Genomic DNA, 20,138 nt, shown 5'->3' on the forward strand with positions numbered 1-20,138 from the left:
GGATAAACTGTGTTGCAGCCAAATAACGGCATGTCATTAAGCACTAAAAAACAAACACATTACTGAACCATGAAAAAAGACATAAAGGAAGTTTAAATGCATATTACTAAGTGAAAGAAGTCACTCTAAGAAAGAAAGAAGTCACTCTAAGAAAGATACATAGCGTAGGATTCTAACTGCATGCATGGTATTCTTGAAAACAGCAACAAGTATGGAGACAATAAAAAGATCAGAGGTTGGGGGTGAGGATGATGAACTGGCAGAACAGAGGATTTTTAAAGCAATGAAAATACTCTATGATACTGTAATAATGGACATGCCATTATATGTTTGTCCAAACCCATAGGAAAACACACCACCAAGTGTGAATGGCAATATAACCTATGAACTCTGGGTGAGTATCATGTGTCAATGAATGCAGGTTCGTTGTTGGTAAAAAATTTTTTTTACCTGACTAACTAGCACCTGATATTGAAAATGGAGGAGGCTATGCATGTGCAGGGGGTATGGAGATAAGTTCTGTACATTTCTCCCAATTTTTTATAAGCCTAAAACTGCTCTAAGAAATAAATAAAGTCTTTAAAAAAAAAAAAAAGGTAATGGAGGAGTATTATCATGGAAAATTGCCAAGCAAGGTGCTCCAAGAATTACTCTCTCCGCTGCGACAACCATTAAGCTAGCAAAAACTGCAAGAGTCAACATCTCCGCAAGCCTGGAATTTAATCAGTGAAAAACTTACACCAACCAAGGAATTGCTTAATGAAGACCACTACATTTCAGAAAGAAAGCACTTTGGCATTTTTATTTAACTTTCTATCATCGTCTATTTCTGAGCACAGCAGTGACTATGGTAAGTGAGCCACATCCTTGTGTGGCCTGATGAGCCAGGAGACTAATACAGCTGTTAATATCTGAATGTGTGTGTCTCACTCAAAATTCATTTGTTGGAATGATAATGTCCATTGTGATGATACCTGGGGCCTTAGGTCATGAGGGCTATGGGATTAGAGGTCTTATAAAAGAGACCCTACAGAGAGCCCTAGCCCCTTCCATCTCATGAGGACACTGCAAGAAACTTGCAGTATGAAATCTGAAAGAGGGCTTTTAGCAGAACCTGGCAGTGCTTCCACCCTGATGTTAAACCACCAGCTTTCAGAACTGTGAGAATTAAATTTCAGTTATTTATAATATCAGTCTGTGATTTGTTATTATTGCAGCCCAAATGAAGTAAGACAGGAGTTTTGTTCTTAAAATAATGTGATCAGGTGTTTTCACCCACTTACAGTTCCCTAAGGAATCAGTGCAGAGAGTGACCTCTATTTTGTTCTCTGGTCATGCAGGCAGAGGTAACATTTGTCCAAAAAATCAAAGAAATGGACTAATGATATCTGTCTGGAGAAGGGAAAGTGGACAGGGAAAATACCAGCCAGATCCCAATAACCAGGAATGAGGAGGAAAAAGGCTCAGAAAGGCCACATGTAAATCATGGAAGACAGAGTGCAACAAACATGCTGAGAACCCAATGTACACTCAGAAAAGACCTGACCAGAGCCTGGACATGCACCTCTAATGGATCTGGAAGCTACCTGCAAGCAAGAGGTGAATGCCAAGGCAGAGATGTAAGAAGCCTAGCAGAGCTCTGAAGTGTCACAGCCCAAAGCCAAGTACAAGGACTAGAGAGTATTCTGTTTTGGCTTCAGGAATTTAAGGAAATGTCAGTTCACTGTGTGATCACTGAAATAATGAAACAGATACTTCAGTAATCACAAAAGACAAAGAATAGAGTCTTCTCAAAAACAGTTTGGGAAATTCACTGTACTCATTTGCTAGGGCTGCTTAATAAATTATTACAAACAGAGGGTCTTAAAACAAGAACTTATTCTCTCACAGATACAGAGGCCAGAGGTCTGAAATCTGTTGGTTCCTTCCAGAGGCTGAGAGGGATAATATGTTCCATGATTTTCTACAAGAATGGGGTCGTTGTCAGGAATCCTTGGTGTAAGTTGGCCTAAACATATATCATGCTTATCACTATCACCTCACTGGCATTCTTCTCTTGTGTGTCTGTCTTCAAATATTCTCCAGGCTTCCTGCTTCTGCTGAGTCTGTGTTAAAATTTCCCTCTTCTTATGAGGACACGAGTCATTGAATTAGGGCCCATTCTATAATCTATGGTAGACTAGACTCTAACCCACTGTAAATTCTTCTTTACTCATCATCTTCATTATAGCTAGAAACACACTATTTCAAAATAAGCTTACAGTCACAAGTACTAAGGGTATGAACTTCACATAGCTTTTTGGAGGAAATAATCTACCCACTACCCACTGAACTCAGTAAACAAATGGAGGACCAGAGCCCTCAACAATAAACAACAACAAACCCAGGCGAGAGAGGAGAATCTAATTTCCATAGTTAACATACTATACAGTTCAAAATGCCAATTTTGAAATAAATAAATTACAAACCGTACACAGGAAGAATGTACTAATGATAAACAAACTGTCTTAAATGTACTCTAAAAGTTAAAGGAAATCATGGATGAAGTAGTGAAGAAAACCAGGTGAAAGATAGAGAAACAGAGATATAAACGAGATAGATGGTATAAAATATGACCAAACAGAAAGTTTGTAGACAGAAGTAGAACAGTTATAAGGGAAAAAAAAATCAGAATAGGTCAACTGTAGATTTGAGAAGCCAAAAGAATCAGCAAAATTGAATACATGCAAGTGAAATTACTAAGTCTGAGGAAGTGAATAAAAAAGGAATGAAGAAGGGTGCCTGGGTGGCTCACTCAGTTAAGACTCTGACTCTTGCTTTTGACTTGGGTCATGACCTTGGGGTCCTGAGATCGAGCTCTACATTGGGCCATATACTGAGCATGGAGCCTGCTTAGGAATCTCTCTTTCCCTCTCCCTGCTGCTCTCTCTCTCAAAAGAAAAGAAAAAGAAAAACAAACAAACAAACAAACAAAAACACGAAAGAGAGAGAAAAAGAAAGGAAGGAAGGAGGAAAGAAGGAAAAAGGGGGAAAGAAGGAAAAAGAGAGAGAAAGAGAGAAAAAGAGCAAAGATCAACTAAACAGTGCCTAGGTGGGAAACCATCAGCAGACCTACAGATGTACTCTGGGAGTCTCAGAAGAGAAAAAGGGACAAAAAGACTATCTGAAGAAATAATAGCCCCAAATCTGTCAAATTTGGTAAGAGCCAAATTTGATCTTTAATATAAAAGATCAACTCAAAAAGACCCACAAAGAACACATTATAATCAAACAGTCAAAAAGAAAAACAAAGATAAAATCTTGAAAGCAGCAAGAGAAAAGCAATGCCTTCTATGCAAAATTGATGGGGTAACAGTTGATATATCAGAAACCAAGGAGGCCAAAAGGCAGTGTGGGATGATACACTAAAAGTACAGAAATTTTTAAAATGTGAACCAAGAATTCCATCTACAAAAACTAACCTAAAATGAGAAGAAATTAAGACATTTACAGATGAAAAAATGCTGGGGGGAGTTTGTCAACAGTAGACCTCCCCTAGAAAAAATCTTAAAAGGGATCTTATAGGCTAAAATTAAAGGATGCAGCACCCTATAGATAGTAACTATAAACTATATACAGAAATAAAGAACTCTGGTAAGGACATTACATAAGGGAATATAAAAGTCAAAGTTATTTTATTCTTGGTTTCTAACTCCTCTACTTCCTCTAGGATTTAAAGAAAAATTCACAAGGTGCACCTGAGTAGCTCATGTGGCTAAGTGTCTGCCGTTGGCTCATGTCATGATCCCAGGATCCTGGGATCAAGCCCATGTCAGGCTCCCTGCTCTGTGGGAGCCTGCTTCTCCCTCACCTTCCTGCTTGTGTTCTATCTCCATCATTGTCTCTCTCTCTCTCTCTCTCAAATAAATAAAATCTTCAAAAAAAAAAAAAAAAAAGGAAAGAAAGAAAAATGCACAAAATCAAACCTATTCTGACAGGAATGCAATGTATAGATAAAGAAGTAACTTGTAAACACAATAACATGAAGGAGAAGAACATACCTGTGTAGGAGCAGAGTTTTTGTAGATTACTGAAGCGAACTTGGTATCAATTTAAACTAGATTGTCTTTAATTTAGAATGTTAATTTTAATTTTCATGGTATCCACCAAGGCAGTGACTAAAATGTATACAGAAAAAGAAAGGCAGATAGAATCAAAAAGAAATCAAACAAAAGGGAGGCAAAGTTGGAGGAACTGGGGTGGAGGGAGAAGGTATAAAGACATACAGTAAACAAATGGCATAAATCCTTCCTTAACAGTAATGACTTTCGAAGTCAATGCTATTAAACTCACCAGCTAAAAGACAGAGACCAGGAGAACAGATGAAAAAACGAGATACAATATGTTGTACACAAGAGACTCACTTCATATCCAGCCATAAAAGTTGAGAGTGAAGGGATGGAAAAAGAATCTATGCAACTTGTAGCCAAATGAGAATAGAGTGTTTACATCAAAATCATCATACAAAATAGCCTTTAATTCAAAAAATATTCACTAATATTGATAAAAAGGGTAAATTCAAAGATATAACAGTTATAAATATGAATCCCACATTGACAAAATTGGAGAGAGAAATAGACAATTGTATATTTAGACACTTCAATACACATCTTCAATAAATGCAGAATATCTAGACCAAGACACAATAAAGTACTAGAGAATCTGAACAAAACACAAACTAATTAAATATTACATATAGAGAACATTCCACCCAACAGCAGAATACACATTCTTTTCAAGTGTAGGCACTATAACTGTCTCCAAGAAACAACATGTTTTTGGCCACAAAACATGTCTTTAGAGCTTAATGGAATGAAAGTATACTAAAAAATCCTCTTCAATCACAACGGCATTAAAGCTGGAAATCTTGGAGGTAAATTCCAAAGTTTCTGGTAAATTTCCAGAAGCAAAACTTGGGAGTTTCTCCGATATGTGGCACTTGAATAAAATATTTTTAAACAATCTAATAGGTCAAAAAAAAAAAAAAAACCACAGGAAAATTAGAAAATACATTGAAATGAACGTAAATTAAATGCAGCATGACAAAACTCAAGGGACGTATCCACAGTGACGCTTATAAGGAAATTTCTATCTGTAAGTAACTACAGTAAAAAAACAAAGATATCCAATTAATAACCTTACTTTATACTTCAATGACTGGAAACAAGAGACTAAACCCAAAGCTCACAGAAAAAATAAAATAAATATTAGAATGGAGATAAATGAAGTAGAGAAAAGAAAATGACAAAAAAATTGCCTCTTTGAAAAATAAGCATACTTAATAAACCTTTACCTAGACTAAGGGAAAAAAAGGAGGAAAGATGCAAATAACTAAAGTCAGAAATGAAACTGAAGGCATTTCTACATACCTTTAAAGAATAAAAATAATTATAAAAATGTATCATAAATTACAGGGCATCAAGAAAATAAATAACCTAAGTGAAATGGACAAATTCCTAGGAATAAAAAGATTACAAAAAAATGCCTCAAGAGAAAACAGAAAATCAGAACAGATCTATAACTAGTAAGGTAACTGTTATCAGTAATCAACCTCCCAACAAAAAAAGAAGAGTCCAAAACCAGATGGTTTCACCAGTGGTTTCTACAAAACATTTAAAGAAAAATTAGTATCAAGCCTCCTGAAATTCTTCCAGAAAACAGAAGAAGGAATACCTCCTAACTCATCCTCTGAGGCCAGAATTACCCAATACCAAAGATAGGGAAAAACATTATGAGAAAAACAAAACAAAATAAAATTAAAGGCCCATATCCCTTATGAAGACAGATGCAAAAACTTCAACAAAATACTAGCAAACTGGGGCACCTGGGTGGCTCAGTCAGTTCAGCAACTGCCTTTGGCTCAGGTCATGATCCTGGGGTCCTGGGATCAAGCTGTGTCAGGGTCCCTGCTCAGTGGGGAGGAGTCTGATTCTCCTCCCTCTACGCCTCCCACCCCCACACCTGGCTCATGTACATGCACTCTCCCTATGTCTCAAATAAACAAAACCTTAAAAAAAAAATACTAGCAAACCAAATTTAACAGCCTATTAAAAAGATCCTATGTCATGTCCAGGTAGGATTTATTCTAGAAATCTATTTGATGGTGGTTGCAAATAAGAGAAGCAATAAAACAATTAACAGAATGACAAAGTCACATGATCATCTCAAATGATGCCCCCCCAAAAGCACTTTGAAAATTTCAAAATCATTAAAAAATTTTTCAAAAACTAGGAATACAAATGTACTTCCTCAACCTACAGAAGGGCATTCTTAAAAAAAACAAACAAACAAAAAAACCTATGACTAAAATCATACTCACTGGTAAAATACTAAGCTTTCCCTCCAAAATCATAAACAAGAGAAGGATATTCACTTTCAACACTGTTCTACAAGTTCCGGCCAAAGTAATTAGCCAGGAAAAAGAAATTAAAGGTACCTAACTGGAAAGGAAAAAGTGAAAATCTACTCATGGATGATATCACTCTACATACCATTAATACTTTAACAACACAGGGGTTGGAGCAATGAGTCTGCAAAGTCAAAAATCCACATGTAACTTTTATCTCCCCAAATTCCTAATAGCCTACCATGGATAAGAAGGCTAACCAGTAGCATTAACAGTCAATGACACACACCTTGTGGTATGTTTTATGCTGTATTCTTACAATAGAGAATTTTTTTTTTAATCATAAGGGAGAGAAAATATATTTGCAGTACTGTAAAACAAAAACAAAAACCATAGAGAAATGAACCCATGCAGTTCAAACCCATGTTGTTCAGGAATCAAAGGTATACAGAAAATCCCAAAGGATCCACACACACACACACACAAAAAGGAGTTAATAATTTAGCAAAGTTGCAAGGCACAAGATGAACATGTCAAAATCAACTATGCCATACATCTTCAATGAATAAACTGAAGAGGAAATCGACACAATTCCATCACATTAACATCCAAAAATATTTAACCAAAAAAGGACTTGAACAGTGAACAAAATAATGCTGGAAGAAACACAGAAAGACCTAAATAAATGGAAGGATATCTATACTCATTGACTGAAAAACCTACTACCGTTATGATAGAAATACTACTGAAAACAATCTATACATAGAATGTAATCCCTATCAAATTCAAAGCAGCTTTTGTATGAAAAGCCAAATCCTCAAATTCATATGGATTTGCAAAGAATCCAAATATCCAAAATATTCTTGAAAAAGCACAAGATGGAAGACTTGCACTTTCCAATTTCAAAATTTAATACAAAGCTGATTTGATTACTAGAGTAACCAAAGCAGTGTGGAACTGACATATGGATAGACAGAATGAGTCTACAGAATGGAAGGAAATAGAATTTAGAGTCCAGAAATAAAGCCATACATTTCTGGCCAGCTGATTTTCAAGAAGGGTAACAAGATCATTTAATGAAGAAAAATAATTTCTTAAGCAAGTGGTCTTAAAACACCTGGCTATCCACAACCAAGTGAATAAAATTGTATTCACTGTCCATACCATTTACAAAACTTAACTCATTGTGGATCATAAACCTAAATATGAGTTGAAACTATAATACTCTTAGGAAATATAGGACTAGATTTCCATTATCTTGGGTTAGGCAAAACTTCTTAGATACTGTACCAAAATTATATTATATAGGCACCTTCTTAAGATATTATGCCAAAAGCATAAGCAATGACAGAAAAAATAACTCAGATAAAATATACTTCATCAAAATTAAAAACAGTGCATGAAAGGACATTACCAAGAAAATGTGAGGACAAGCTAAAGAATGGAAGTAAATATGTATCTAGAGTCTAGCATATATAAAGCACTTTTACAACTCAACAAAAAGAATAACCCAATTTAAAAAATGGACCCAATGAAGATGTATATAGTCAACATCCATATGAAAAGATGTTGAATATCAATAGACATTAAAGAAATACAAAAAAGCACAATGAGAAAACACATTTCACACCCACAAGAATAGCTATAATTTAAAGGCACTTACAAAAAAATAAGTGTTGGGAAGAATATGGAAAATCTGAAATCCTTGTACACTGCTAATGGAAATGTAAAATGGTTCAGCTCTATGAAAAACACATTGGCCCTTCCTCAAAAAGTTAAAAAAAGAATTACGCTATGACTCAAAAAATTCCATTCCTAGGTGCACAGGAAAAAAATGCATATTCAAATCCACACTCGTGAATGTTCACTGTGGTATTATCATAATAGCAAAAAGGTAGAAAGAACTCAAATTTCCATAGAACAAATGAATAAACAAAATGTAGTAAATACATATAATGGAATATTATACAGTCTTTAAAAGGAATGGAATTCTGATATACACAACAACACAGATGAACCTTGAAAACATTATGCTAAGTAAAATAAACCAGACACAAGAGGTCATGTAATGTATGACTCAATTTTATGACATATCCAAAAACAAAGCAGACTCGTGTCTTCCAAGGGCCACATGGAGGGGAGTGATTCTTAATAAGTATGGCATTTCACTTTGTGGTACTATTTTGACTAGATACGGTGGTGATTATTCAACATTATGAATATATTAAATCCCACTGAACTGTAGTCTTTAGAATAATTAATATTATGATGTGAGTTTTACTACAATAAAGAAAAGTCATCAAAACAAAATTAATGAATTAGCAAATGCATACATTCCCTAAAGAAAACTCCCAAATCACTATCATACCAGTTAAAGATACTTGAAAAAAGCAAAGTAACCTAAGCCTAAAGCAAGAAAAATTTTAAAAGTATAAAGGTTAGAGAATAAATAAAACAGAATGGAAAAAAATATACCAAAAACAAAACCAGAACTCTTTTTTTTGAAAACGAGATCAACAAAATTTAACTAGTCTAAGAAATAAGAGTGAAGACACACAAAAAAATTAAATATTTAAAAAATATATTATTACCAACCTCATAGAAAGAAGAAGATTACATGGTAATACTGTAAACAATGTATCAGAACAAATTAGACCACTTAAATACTTAAATGAAATGGACAAATTCCTGAAAAGAAACTAGTGAAACGGGGGTGTGGCGGGGGAATGTCAACAGACCTAAAGACACATACAGATTAATAATTTAAAAGCTTCCCACAAAGAAAAGCTCAGGCCCCAGTGACATTACTAGTAAATTCTGCAACCAAGCATTTAATAAAGACTCGATACCAATTCTTTACAAACTATTCCAAACAGGAGGGAATACTTTCCAACTCATTTTATAAGGATAGTATTATCCTAATACAAAAAAAAGACAAAGCCATCACAAAAAAATAATAGACCAGTATTCTCTTATGAACACAGACATAAAAATCCTCACCGATAAACCAAAGCCAGCTGTATGTAAAAAAGATTAAACATACAATCAAAAGAATACACGATTGTTTTATGATGTGAAAAACTAATTAACATGAATACACCAGAAATCAAAAGAATAAAGAACAAAAAATACACAATCATCTTAAGGGACGTAGAAAATGCATTTGACGAACTATAACAAACTTTCATGCCAAGAAAAACAACAATAACAACAACAACAAACAAAAGCCGAAATCTCTGAACTAGGAATAGAATAGGATTTCTTAAAACTGATAAAAGGCACCTATGAAAAACCCACATTTAACATCATATTCAAGAGACTGAGCACTTCTCCTTAAGAAAAAGATACCCTTAGAAAAAGATATCTTAGAAAAAGATACCCATTCTGACCACTTCCATTCAACATGGTACTGAAGGTTCAAACAAGGGCAATTAAGAAATGAAAGAAAAGGTGTCAACATTGGAAATATAGATGTAAACCTATCTCTATTTGCAGATGCAATGCTCATGTACACAGAAAATCCTAAGGAATTTAATAAAAACTATTGGAAGTAATTAAATTTAATCAAGATTACAGAGTAACAGATCATTATACAAAAATCAATTGTATTTCTACACACTTGTAATCAACAATCCAAAAATGAAATTAAGAACATGATGCCACTTGTAAGCATTGATGGGGATCAGGACCCATTGCCCCAAAATATGGCACCTTGGTATAGTGAATATTTTTAAATTGAAGGAGTATAAGAAAACAGCAGAAGCAGGAAAGTCACTCTGATATTCCCCTACTCTTCCCCCTAACAGATTATAAAACCTTCATATAACAGGTGCCTTCCCTATAGCTAGAGGAAAAAAGCATCCTTATCTCTAAAGACAAAGATAAACTGAGAAGAATTCTAATAAAAAGGGCTTGCTAAATTCCCCCAGTCTACCATACTTACACTACTTGACCTATCATATTCCTCCATGACTGTACACTCTTCATCAAACCTAACATAGTCTAGTCTAACTGGTTCTTTGGATCTTCATTTCATTATAAAGATTCTTTTGTTAAACTTTCATTAAATAAATCTGTACACTTCTCCCTTGTGAACCTGTCTGTCAGATTTAATTTTCAGATGCAGCCAGGCACTCAAAAGGGGTTTAGGGAAACTCTTTCCTCCCATACCAAAAACAATAAAATACATGAGAATATACTTAACAAAAAAGATACAAAACTGGTACTCTGAAAACTATAAAACACTGTTGAAATTAATGAAGATCTAAGTAACTGGAAAGGCATCCAACATTCATGTGTTTTTTTTGTTGTTGTTTTGTTTTGTTTTTTTAAGATTTTATTTATTTATTTGACAGAGATCACAAGTAGGAAGACAGGCAGGCAGAGAGATAGGAGGAAGCAGGCTCCCCGCTGAGCAGAGAGCCCGATGTGGGGCTCGATCCCAGGACCCTGAGATCATGACTGGAGCCAAAGGCAGAGGCTTTAACCCACTGCGTCGCCCAGGCACCCCCAGTCATGCGTTTTAAGACAATGCCTTTTAAACATCAGTACCCAAAATTGATCTATAGATTCAACAAAATCCTTATCAAATCTAAGCTGAAATTTTTGGCAAAAATGGATACAAAGAAATTCAAGAATATCAGAAGAGCTAAAACCACCTTGAAAAAGAAAACAAAACTGGAGGATAAACTTTCTGACTTCAAATTTTACTACAAAGCTAGAGTAATAAACACAGGGTACTACTGGCAGAAGGTTGTAAAGATCAATGGGAATGGAAAAAAGTCCAGAAATAAATCCTTACATTTATGGTAAACTATTTGATGAAGGTATCAAGATCATTCAATGCAAAATAAGGTTTTGCAACACATGTTGCTAGGACAAATAATCTCGTGCAAAAGAATGAAGTTGAAACCCAAACTCACACCATATATAAATATTAACTCAAAATGGGTCATACACCTAATTTAAGAGATAAAAATGTAAAATTCTCACAAGAATACACAGGAATTTATCTTGTGTCCTTGAGTTAGGCAAAGACTTCTTGAGTCTTCACTGCAACAACTACAAAAAATAAACTGGACCTTCATCAAAACCAAAAATATCTGGCATAGAATACCACCAAAAAACTGAAAAGAAACAATGAATGAGAGAAAACAATTATGAATTTCTTATGAAATAAAAGACTCTCATCAATAATGTATAGAACTCTTAACTCTTAAAACTGAATGAAGACAACTCAATTTAAAAATGGGCAAAATAAGTTAATCTATATTTCTCTAAAGAATATATATAGAAGAAACCAATAAGCACAAGAAAAGATGCTCAATACTGTTAGCTATCAGGGAAATGCAAATTAAAACAGCAATGAAATAACAGTTCACACCCTTTAGGATGGATGTAATTCAAAAGGACAGGTAAGTGTTGGCAAGGATATCGATTAATAAGAAATCTCACACACTGCTGGTGTGAATACACAATGGTGCAGCTCTTTGGAAAATAATCCAGCAATTCCTCCTCAAAAAGTTAAACACAGAGTTACCATATCAGGAAATAATTCTGCTCCTAAGTGCATACCTAGGAAAATTTAAGCCTTATTGTCCATACGAAATATTATCTGTAAATATCCAGAGCAACATTATTCAGAACAGCCAAAAAATAGAAACAAACCAAATATCCATCAACTGATAAATGGGCAAACACAATGTGGTATATCCCTACAGTGGGATCTTAATGTGCAAAAGAAAAAAATAAAATACTAATCCATACTATACCATAAATGAACCTGAAAATGTCATGCTAAGTGAAAGAAGCTGGACAAAAAAGGCCATACATTGTATGATCCTGCTTATATGAAATGCCTCCAACAGACAAATTTTAGAAACAGAAAGTAAATTTGTTGTTGCCATACACTGGGGAGAAAGGAGAATGGGGACTGAGAAAAAGCTTAAAGGTATAGGATTTCTTTTTTAGGGTGTCAAAATGTACTAGAATTAAGATAATGGTAACTGTTGCACAACTCTGTAAATATACCATTGTGAATTTGATATAGGACACAAGTGTGATAAACAACTGAGTTGTACACTTTAAATGGACGAAATGCTTGGTATATTAACTATATCTCAATAAAACTATTTTTAAAAACAAAAGAAATAAAGATACTCCCAGATAAAAACCAAACTGTTGATGCAGTTTCGTTTATATAGAGTGATTGCTGACATTTCCATTTTGTTCTTCAGTGTCCCTCTACATTTCCTTAGCATAGTTTTCTACTGAACCAGTATTATTTTTAATAATTCCAAAATTTAAGTTCCTAAAAATACATAAGGATACATTAAACCATAGTACCCTTACAAAATACTGTAAGACTGTAATCTAACTTCCCACCCTATGGTGAAATGTTTACTTACTGGTAGAAGAAAAATACTTACTTAATGGCTTGTGCTCCTGGTCTTTGCACAATCCAAGTGCTAAATTCTTCTACTACAATATCTAACAGCTCAGGTGTCCCTCGCTTTTCTCTTAGAACAACAGACATACTTTTCAAGTGAACAAAGAACTTCATGGCTTCAAACTAGAATATATTGAGAAAAATAAAATGAAATTTATATATGTATTTTATATATGTGTGTGTATAGATAGATAACAAATACTCTTCTTCACAGCTTTTCTTTCCAATAACCAAAAAATACTTTAAAAACAACCCTTTATATATTAAAGAATCTCCACATAAACACTAAAAAGTCAGGGCATTTTTTATCCGTACCTTGGAAATTAAAGTAAATATAATATGTACCAACTAGGCAAAGCTCACAGAGTAAGTCAGTAACATTTCTGAAAGCATTAAAAATAGGCATATCTACCATTAAACTCTAAGATATAAGGCAAGAAAACATCTTACTGTTTTTGGCAAGGTTGGATCAACTGCTGTTTCACTATAGCCAATTGCTTCATAGAGTAAAGCTTTTTCTTCAGATGTCAACATTCCTTCAAGAACTATAATCACAAAGAAGTGTTTTGTATTCTTAACTGGTAAGATAAAACTAACCCATAATTTAGCTGCTTTTAACAAACTGGCAAATTTAACTCTCTTTTTATACTTTAAGAAACTTTAAAAAAAACTTTTTTTTTTTAAAAGAAAAAAGTGGCAATCACTGAATGTTAGGATATCACTGGCAATTTTAGAAAGATTATTCTCCAAAAATATAAACTGCTAAATACACAAATTTAGCAATAGAAATTTCTAAGTATTTGGATTAAGCAAGCTCACAAAATGACTACCTGTATTAAGCACTTAGTGGTATTCTGCTAAGCAACATACTTAGCATACAAAGTAAGTAACACTAATATTATAGTTTCCCATTTTACAGATGATAAAATAGAGGTTTTGAGAATTTAAATAATTTGCCTGGGCTACACAGTGAGTAAGTGACTGATCTAGGATATAAACTTAAGCCCCTATGTCTCCAAAGCTATGATCTTAAACATTTAGTAAGAAAACAAAAATCTTTCCAAGAAACAATTTCAACAAAAATGTACAATGGTTTATACCCTTGGGAATTTACATATTTATTAAATCCTGAGGATAAAGCTCTTCTGTAAACAATAAGATAAAAATTTTAATTTCACATATACAAGTACAATGTTTTAATAGTAATTTTATAGATAAGAATAAATTACATATACTACATACATATGGTCATAATGTTTATTTTAGTTAGAAAATTTTCTGCAAAACTTTATTTTCGCAACTGATGATTAGCTGCACTAAATTAACCTAATGATTAACTGCACTACTACAAAATGAAATGGACCTACTTCCAGGCTTAACATCTGGTTGTTCTTTACATTTTGGTTCTGACCAAGTCCACAGCCAGCTAAACCATCCTTTGCTTTCCTCTGAATCTTTTGCTCCTTCCCTGAAAATCCTATATCCAGCTTTCTTTACCTAAAATGAATAAATTTTCAAATAAATAACAAATTATCTTTTATTTGGCAATCTAAAGAGAAAGAAAAATGACATTTACAAAATTAAACTATTCCAGTGAAAAAATGTAAACAATATACAAACAGACAACAAAACAAAGTAATGCAACGTAAGTCAAACGTAATTTAGGATTTCCAGGTAGAGAGCACTACTGTCTTACAAGTCACCATAATCACACAGCCCCACCACCCCCCAGCAAAGACTGGATTTTCACCTCCATATGAACTCAGTGTTTGATAGTTATTTAGCAAGAATTATCATTTGGCCAAATTACTTAGCCAGAATTTTTCCCCCAGAGGACCTAATTCAAATATATGGGACAAAACATCAAGTTAATTTTTCTTATAGCACAAAGAAGCAAATTTGAACCCCTTTTAGGAAACAGTATATTATAGCCAAACACTAACAATATCACTGCATCTGTTAAATCTACATGGAATCTAGATTTATTTTTATCGATTGAAAGATAATCTGGGATTACCTCAACTTCTGCCTGTTGTCTTGATATAGTTATATTAAATACATCCAAGGTCTTTTCCAACTCCTTAAAATATAAACAAAAAGTGCGTTTAAATGAATAATTTTATACAGTCAATAGAAAGATAAAAATGATAGAATTTTAATTTATAATCTAACAAACTGCTGCAGTAAGGAAAGACATAAAAGGAAGCAAAAAACAGATCAACCATCAACATAATACTGCTTTTAAATTCTGAGAAGCAGTGCTTATATATGTCAGCTTCGAAATTAGTAATGATGGAGTAACTTTCCTAAAGAAATCATACATGTTATGCATATAGGTGTCATATTAAGATTTACAGACCCATACTAAAAGAGACCATATAGGCATTGTTTAAAATGACCTTTATTTGGGTTCTAACTACAACTGAGGATAAAGACATTAGTGTCACTTTCAACGAAAAATGTAATTCTAAATCCTTCGTATTATATGCACAGTTGGTGTGTCATCTTTAATATATTCCAAGTAGATCTAGATACACTTAAAACTTGTTTTGAAATCCTGTACTTTCCAAAGCTTTTATGGCTCCTGAATAAACTAACGGAGATAAACTAAATCTTTCATCATATTACATTACTTCCATGATTACTTTTTTTTTTTTACGAGTTTCATGCTAAAATCTTTTTCCCCCTAATAGAAGCAACCATGACCTATTATTATCTAGAAAACAACTTACTCAGGTTTCTACTATTCAGTAGACTTGGAGGATTCAGGTTAATATAAAAAAAGATCCCCCCTCAAAAAAAAAAAAAATTAAGGAAATCTGTAACCATCCCAAAAGACTCTCAACCCAAGCATTCCTAACAGTCTATGTTTGCAGAAAGTCTCCTAACTCAAACATAAAAATAAAAGTCAATCTTTAGGAAGCTCCTAATTGAAAACTGGCCTAGATTCAGAATGGTTACATTAATTTCAAGAGACTATCTCCCCTCAGTCTCCCTAAACTAAACATCATCCATCCATCCAACAATCCCTTCTAGAATATAACACAATGCTAACAGATAAGACCAGTATTTAGGGAATTCTCAAGACAGATAATGAAGTGTAGAGTTGCTGGTAAAGACTAGAAATGCCCCCAAGAATGAAGAGAAAAGGGATCCTGCATGGGTAGAAAACTCGGGAAAGTTCATATAAGAGACGGGACTTACGTAGAGCTTGAGGAGTAAAACTGGAATAAACAGAGACGAGGAAAGACCGAGGGACCTGGCTTCAAGTATAAGCACAGCATGTACAAAAGACAAGAAATTTATCTAATCACCGCCATCAGATGGTAACAGGGGAAATGGAGTGATGACAGGTAGTACAAGGCTTTGAAACTGACACATAAAAGACTGGAATCAATATAGCAAATGCTTTTTAGGTTTTGAGGTTAAAAAAATCATATTGTGAGGCTTCAAGTTACTTTTTGCATGAACTCAAATCTCTCCAGATTGAGAATAATCTCAAATTCCCACAGGTCACAGCAGAGTATCACCAGAGCTTCTATCACCCAACTGAAGTGAAGAACGGGAGTACGAAAAAGTCTAAGTGAAGCTAACGGTCCAGCCAAAATTAAAACAAATTACGAGGAATTGTGTAGTACAAAATATTCAATAATTTCTAAATATGCTGACCTCCAAAGCGATGAGAATTTCACCAGCTGGCTTCTTAGTTGTTATCTTTTTTTTATATAGTTCTTTATACTGCTTCATTTTTTGCCTGTGTTCTCTAATATGCTTCCATGACCACATCCGTAACCGGGGGCAGACATTTACTTCAAGAATACCATGTATAGCATAAGCCCACCTAGTGAGAAAAACAAAACCCCACACTTAACACCATCAAGCCAACAGTATGAAATAGAAAACTGCTTCTACTCCAAAACAGCATACAGAGTACAGAGACTATGGAAATGGTGGACTACCTAGGCACTTGATTTTTCCCAGCCCTGTTTGTACTAAGACTATATTAATTATTAATCTTACCTCTTTCCTGAGTAAAAACAAGCAAAATCACTGAATTGTGTTATAAAAAATATAGCTCTACAGAAAGACTATTGAAGTACTACTTGCCAAATAGCACTTTAGTCACCTGATCAGTAATTAGAGGTCAACTGAAAGAGTAACTGCATCTTCTAGAAAACAAGAGCTTCATAAATGGAATAACAAGACTTCTGAATTTTTAAAAAGGGGCTGTACTTTAGAATGAGTAAAATCATAACCTGATTTTCAACTTTAATCACATAGGTTTAAAATATCTAATGCAAAAGTTTGCATTTTTTTTTAAAAAGACATTGCTGGGATGCCTGGGTGGCTCAGTTGGTTAAGCAGCTGCCTTCGGCTCAGGTCATGATCCCAGTGTCCTGGGATCGAGTCCCACATCGGGTTCCTTGCTGGGCAGGGAGCCTGCTTCTCCCTCTTCCTCTGCCTGCCACTCTGTCTGCCTGTGTTCTCTCTCTCTCTCTCTCTGACAAATAAATAAAATCTTTAAAAAAAAAAAAAAAAGACATTGCCAAACACAAACTAGGATAGTTTCTAATAATCCTAAAAATACAGTTAATTGATGGTATTATAGTATCTCCATTTTTGTTTTTTTATCCCTTAAATCCATTTTATTAATAATAATTTTATTATTAATAATCATAAATATAATTTATTAAATTATCAATTTAATTAATTAAATCCATTTCATTAAATTTATTGATAAATTTGTTAATTTTATAAAATCAATTTTATTAATTTTATTAAATTATTGATTTAATTTTATTAATTTTATTTATTATATCAATTTATTAATTTATTAACAAATTTATTATTTATTTTATTATAAATCAAATGACAATCTGTAACTGCCCTTAAAGAGTATCTTAAAAAATTATTCTTAAAGTCAATAAATTCACTTTTAAACTATATTTTATAAATCTTAAACTTTTTTAGATCAAGCAATTCTACTTCTGGGTATTTAAGAAAGTGAAAATACTAGCACAAAGAGATGTATGTTCCCTGATAGTAAATGCAGCATTATTTAAATACATTTATTTTTTACTATTTATTTTTTACTATTTAAATGTAGTAAAGATACAAAAACCACCTACGTATCCATCAACGAATGAATGGATAAAGAAAACATGGTATATAGATAAACTACAGAATATTATTCGTCATAAAAAGGAATGAAATCTTATTATTTATGACAACATGGATAGACTTGAAGGACATTATGCCAAGTGAAATTAATCAGACAAAGAAAGAGAACACAGTATGATCTCACTTATATATGGTATCTTAAAAAACAAAAACCAAAAAACTGAGCTCAGAGATCCAGAAAACAGACTGGTGGTTGACAGAGGTGAGGCACAGGCACTGGGTGAAATGGGTGAAGGGGATTAAAAGGTTCTAACTTCTAGTTATAAAATAAGTAGTAAGGATATAATATACAGCATGGTCACAATAGTTAATACTCTACTGCATATTTGCAAGTTGCTAAGATACCTTTAAAGTTCTAAAGAAAAAAATCTGTCCTTATATATGGTGATAGACCTTAACCAAACTTATTGTGGTGATCAGTTTATGACATATACAAATATCAAATCACCATGTTATAAATCTGGAACTAATATGTCAAATTATACCTAAATTTAAAAAAAAAAAAAAAAAAAAAAAGTTAGTCATTTTACCAGTCTCTGGCATGATAGTGAAGAGGTACATCAGGTTTGAATTTCCTGTATGGCAGATTTTGCGTCATCATATCAATTGATTCAAGAAGCTCCATAACACTGAAATACTGAAGGATGAAAAAATTAAGGCTCTTAAATGTTTCAGATTTCTTTGTTCAATTGTTAAAAAAGTTAAATTATTGACTTTCTAAAGGAAATGTTACCATGTAACATTGTGTTTCAAATACATTTAAAATCTTAGTTCTGCTTTTATCACATTATAACTCACAATTTACAATTTCATTAAAAAAAATCACCTGTGGTTTATTAAATTCAATTGCTATGTCATGTAACTCAACTTCCAGGTTTATCTTGGGGGCAGAGAAGTCAAAATCTGATCGCCGATTCATCTGAAGTTTGGCATTAGCAGATATGGGGCGAAACACTGAAAAATAATATAAATTTTAAAGTTAAACTGAGTTATATTTCAAGAGTCCCAAACTACAAAGGAGATGAAGTGGAAAATACTGATTTTCATTTTTTATACTCTTACTTTCCCAGATTTCCACATTGCTATAATTTGGTCAGATGAACTGCCATTCAATTAATGAACAAGATTCTTTTATCTTTATTCTACCTATGATTTACATTTTCTTTAAGTAAATGAACCCTAAGTTAACTCCCCCTCAAAATACCAACATAATCCTTAAAAGCAGGAACAACCTCTAAAAGGCAAAACAGTGTAATAAAATAATCTTAACAAAAATACAGTTTAAAGGAATTACATTAAAAGTGCTAAGAGAGAAAAGATTTATTTGATCACTGACTTCTATCATAGAATTATAATGTCTGAATTTCTGATCAGTTTCTATGTATCCATCTGCCCCATTTTAACTTGCAAAAGAAGAAGTGAGATGAGTGAGTTAACCCAGGATAACCTTCTTGGCTCAACCCATAATCTAAAATGGATTAAACTCAACCCTTCATATTTAGTTTCAAAAAGAGAAGAATTCTTGCAGGAGGGAGACAAACAATAGCAGAATCTATACTAAAATCAACTACTAAATTATAAGCTAATCTATATAAAAACATAGTATGTCCTTCTTATTTTAATCATTCCCGAGGCACAGCACTTAATTTTTTTTACACACTGAGCATTCAGATATGCTGTGAAACTGAGTGGACCAAGAAGATACTCAGCAAATGGAGATTGGTTAAATTCATCATGTCACATCTATAAAGTACTGTAGAGTAAAAAATGAGAAAAATTTATATGTACCTAAGTGGAAGGAAATAGTAAAATAAAGTTTAGGGGCATTTAGGAGGCACAATCAGTTAAGGGTCCAACTCTTGGTTTCGGCTTAGGTAGTGATCTCAGGATCGTGAGATGGAGCCCTACGTTGGGATCTGCGTGGAGTCAGCTTGAGATTCTCCCTCTGTGTCTCCCCCCTACACCCTCTCTTTAAATACATCTTTTAAGGAAAAAAAAAGTTTAAAAAGTGTATGCATGCAGCAATAATACCACTATCCGAAAATAAAATGACTCCTCTCCCCCAGTTTTCTTATGTTACATACAAGACTACACAATCCCTTATAGTCTGCCTGGCTGCAATCT

At 33.4% G+C, this 20,138-nt stretch overlaps 1 protein-coding gene across 3 annotated transcripts in view; it reads right to left on the reverse strand.

Moving 5' to 3' along the window:
* Positions 1 to 20,138, reverse strand: part of VPS13A (vacuolar protein sorting 13 homolog A) — a 244,795-nt gene that overhangs the window by 185,355 nt on the left and 39,302 nt on the right. For all 3 annotated transcript variants that reach the window (XM_046022052.1, XM_046022053.1, XM_046022054.1), the window contains exons 11-17: positions 18,841 to 18,968; positions 18,545 to 18,651; positions 16,503 to 16,674; positions 14,851 to 14,913; positions 14,201 to 14,330; positions 13,284 to 13,378; positions 12,814 to 12,956 (exon numbers count right to left, since the gene is read on the reverse strand). In XM_046022052.1, coding sequence (XP_045878008.1) covers positions 12,814 to 12,956; positions 13,284 to 13,378; positions 14,201 to 14,330; positions 14,851 to 14,913; positions 16,503 to 16,674; positions 18,545 to 18,651; positions 18,841 to 18,968 — 838 coding nt within the window. The remainder of the gene's footprint in view (positions 1 to 12,813; positions 12,957 to 13,283; positions 13,379 to 14,200; positions 14,331 to 14,850; positions 14,914 to 16,502; positions 16,675 to 18,544; positions 18,652 to 18,840; positions 18,969 to 20,138) is intronic.

The sequence above is a fragment of the Meles meles genome, chromosome 11, assembly GCF_922984935.1.
Source record: "Meles meles chromosome 11, mMelMel3.1 paternal haplotype, whole genome shotgun sequence".
Taxonomy (NCBI): Eukaryota; Metazoa; Chordata; class Mammalia; order Carnivora; family Mustelidae; genus Meles; species Meles meles.